The sequence below is a fragment of the Apium graveolens genome, chromosome 7 (assembly GCF_009905375.1).
Source record: "Apium graveolens cultivar Ventura chromosome 7, ASM990537v1, whole genome shotgun sequence".
Classification (NCBI taxonomy): Eukaryota; Viridiplantae; Streptophyta; class Magnoliopsida; order Apiales; family Apiaceae; genus Apium; species Apium graveolens.
Window position 1 is genome coordinate 28083707 of NC_133653.1, and position 3658 is coordinate 28087364.

Genomic DNA, 3658 nt, shown 5'->3' on the forward strand with positions numbered 1-3658 from the left:
GACTGTAATTTGTAGTTATCTAGTCAAATTCTCATGCATTTGTACTTAATGTTTTTGACATCATCAAATATTTGTTAAACTTGTTTATTATGCTAATTTACAAGTTGGGGGAGATTGTTAGATATATTTGATAATGTCATGGCTAATGTAATTTATGTTTAGTTTTCAGATCTTACTTAAACAGGATAAATCAGTACTTACTGGAAGTCAGGACTTAAGGATATCAGTACTTATATTATCAGGAGATAATCATCAGAAGATGGATATCAGAACTTAAGTACTGAAGGACGTTCAGATAAGGAAAGCAGCTGGTTAAAGGATAGAAGATCGAGACAAACATAAGAAGAGATATGCATGAAGAAGGGATTCTATGAAGAATAGAATACTTGGAAGAAAAGATATCTGATTGATATATTTTAGGAAGCAGAATTATATTCCATATCAATTAGCGATTATCTTGTAACTGTGTAGTATATAAACACAGATATAGGGTTTACACTATAAGTGTTATCACAATCAAGAAGATTATTCATTGTAACCCTAGCAGCTCCCGTGATAGTTGTTCATCACTGAGAGAGAACAGTTTCATACTGTAACAGAGTTTATTGTTTCAATAAAGTTTGTTTTATCTTACTTGAGTTATTAAAGTTCGATTTGATTGTATTATACACTGTATTCACCCCTTCTACAGTGTGTGTGACCTAACATATTTGATATACTAAGGTCATACAACATGAAGTTGAACCCATCCAAATGTAACTTTGCTGTGTCGTCAGGAAAGTTCCTTGGACATATGGTGACAAGAAGAGGAATTGAAGTGAGTCCAGAATAAAATAAGGCGATTTTCGAATTGAAAAGTCCATCAAACGTTAAAGACGTACAGAAACTGACAGGATGGGTTGCAGCCTTGAACAGGTTCATTTCACGTTCATCGGATAGGTGCAAACTTTTTTATGACATGTTGAGAAAGAACAAAGGATTCTTGTGGTCAGAAAAACATGAGGCTGCTTTGAATGACTTGAAAAGTTATCTAACTATACCACCACTTCTGTTCAAACCTATTCAAGGAGAGGACCTGTACGTGTATCTATCCGTAATGGATCATGCAGTGAGTGGCGTCCTTGTAAAAGAAAGTAAAGGTGTCCAGTTGTATGTGTACTACGTCAGCAAGAGTTTGGTAGATGCGGAAATAAGGTACATGTCTCTTGAAAAATTAGTACTTGCATTAGCTATGACTTCCACTAAGTTGAGATATTATTTTGAGTCACACAAGATACATGTCATGACGAACTTCCCTTTGACAAATGTCTTGAGTAAACCTGATCTGACGGGAAGAATGGCAAAATGGGCAATACGACTAAGTACTTACGATATCACGTATGACACAAGGACTGCGATAAAGTCACAAGCTTTGGCTGATTTTGTGGATAATTTTAGCCCAAGCCAAATGACAGATGCTGAGCAGGAATTTCAGCAAGTTCTTTCGAGAGTAGATGTGAAACCTTGGACATTGTACATAGATGGGGCATCGAATGTCAATAGAACAGGATTGGGGCTTGTCCTCAAATCGCCACAGGGGGATATGGTAGCTCAATCAATATGTTGTGACTTTAAAGCCACAAACAATGAAGCTGAATATGAGGCATTGATCATGGGACTCACAATGGCTAAAGATATGAAGATCAAAAATATTGATGTCAACTGTGATTCGCTACTCATTGTCAATCACGTCAAGGGGTCTTATGAAGCCAAAGATCCCAAGATGGTTGCATGCCTGGACATCACCAAAGGATTAACCAACCACTTTGACAACTTCAGCATACAACAGGTTCCAAGGAAAAATAACGTGCAAGATGATGCACTAGTTGTTATTGGATGACACTAAGACAGGATGCCCTAGACTATGCAAAAAGATGCGATGCCTGCCAACAACATGCACCTGTCATACATCAATCGTCTGAGCAGCTTAACATGTCCATTCCATCTCGGCATTTCATGAGGTGGGGAATGGATATCGTGGGAAAAATGCCACCTGCACCAGAACAAAAGGTGTTCATATTGGCCATGACTGATTATTTCTCAAAATGGATTGAAGCGGAGGCGTTCAAACAAGTGACATCAAAAGAGGTAATTTCATTCATTAAAAGGAATATTCTTTGCAAGTTTGGTGTGCAATCCGAGATTGTTTGTGACAATAGATCGCAGTTCATAAGTGATAAGACAAAAATGTTTTGCAAGCGTTGGAACATAAGTCTGATTAAGTCGACACCAAGATATCCTCAAGCCAATGGACAAGCTTTATCAAGAAACAAAATCATAATTAACCACCTAAAGAAATAATTGACGTCATACAAAGGGAAGTGGGCTGAAGAATTGCCTTGGGTGTTGTGGTCGGACAGGACGACTCCAAAGATGTCTACAGGACAGACACCGTACAGTCTAAACTATGGAACTGAAGCCGTGTTACCAACAGAGGTCATGATACCGACAGAAAGATATGGACTCATGATGAGTGACATGAACAACACGGAATTGTCACATGACAAGGACACTGTGGATGAACTGTGAGAAATGGCAAAAATCTGGTTAGTTTCTTATCAACAAAGGGTGGCTAATACCTACAACAAACATGTTCTTATAAGAACTTTCCGTATTGGCGACATGGTTCTCAGAAAGACGTTTCAAAACACTATGGACGTGATGGCAGGGAAATTTGCTAACACTTGGGAAGGACCTTACTTCATTGATGCCGTTATTGGACGAGGTGCTTACCAGTTGTCAAGAATGGACGGGATTTAGATACCGAGAAGCTGGAACGCATTGCATCTAAAACTTTATCATGTGTACATTTTTCTATCTCATCTTGATAATTTTCTGTTCTTAGAAGTCGTTGATCAATAAGTCGATTAGGACATAGTTAGTTGTCAGTAGTTGTTTATGTTTGACATGACACTATTTGCTATATGTCATTATGTGCTTTTGACAATTTATTTATGGAAGATTGATTCTATTTACTACTTGTCATGGGCTATATTATTATGCTTTCTAATTATCAATTCAACTTGCGAATTTCCTTATACATAAGAACATGCCTATTCATTCAGTGTTAGATATATTTGATAATGTCATGTCTAATATGATTTGTGTTTAGTTTTCAGATCTTACTTAAACAGGACAAATCAGTACTTAACTGGAAATCAGCACTTATACTGAAGTCAGAACTTAAGTTGTTAAAAATTAAGTTATCAGGAGATATTTATCAGAAGATAATACCAGGACTTAAGGAGACTTTCAGATAAGGAAGGCGGCTGATTGAAAGGAAAGAAGATCAAGATAAACGCAAGAAGAGATATGCATGAAGAAGGAATTCTATGAAGAATAGAATACTTGGAAGAACAGATAACTAGTTGATATATTTTAGGAAGCAGAATTATATTCCATATAAATTAGAGATTATCTTGTAACTGTGTAGTATATAAACATAGACATAGGGTTTACACTATATGTGTTATCATAATCGAAGTTATTATTTATTGTAACCCTAGCAGCTCTCGTGATAATTTGTTCATCACTGAGAGATGACAGTTCCATATTGTAACAGAGTTTAATAAAGCTTGTTTTCTGTTGTGCATATGTTGTGTACTTGATAATTTCATAA

The 3658-nt window shown here is 36.5% G+C and overlaps 2 protein-coding genes across 2 annotated transcripts; both read left to right on the plus strand.

Moving 5' to 3' along the window:
- Positions 1–1096: 1096 nt before the first annotated feature.
- LOC141673449 (uncharacterized) lies at positions 1097–1879 on the plus strand. Its single transcript, XM_074480200.1, has one exon. It carries the CDS (start codon positions 1097–1099, stop codon positions 1877–1879), a length of 783 nt encoding a protein of 260 aa, XP_074336301.1.
- Positions 1876–2799, plus strand: LOC141673450 (uncharacterized). The gene is made up of 3 exons (XM_074480201.1): positions 1876–2239; positions 2357–2564; positions 2673–2799. Exons 1-3 carry the CDS (start codon positions 1876–1878, stop codon positions 2797–2799), a joined length of 699 nt encoding a protein of 232 aa, XP_074336302.1.
- The last annotated feature ends 859 nt before the right edge of the window (positions 2800–3658 follow it).

Coding starts and splice junctions, on each gene's coding strand:
- LOC141673449 (XM_074480200.1), top strand. CDS start 1,097: ATGGATCATGCAGTGAGTGGCGTCCTTGTAAAAGAAAGTAAAGGTGTC.
- LOC141673450 (XM_074480201.1), top strand. CDS start 1,876: ATGACACTAAGACAGGATGCCCTAGACTATGCAAAAAGATGCGATGCC. Junction 2,240..2,356: donor GACAAAAATGTTTTGCAAGC/GTTGGAACATAA, acceptor CGTCATACAAAG/GGAAGTGGGCTGAAGAATTG. Junction 2,565..2,672: donor AAGGACACTGTGGATGAACT/GTGAGAAATGGC, acceptor CATGGTTCTCAG/AAAGACGTTTCAAAACACTA.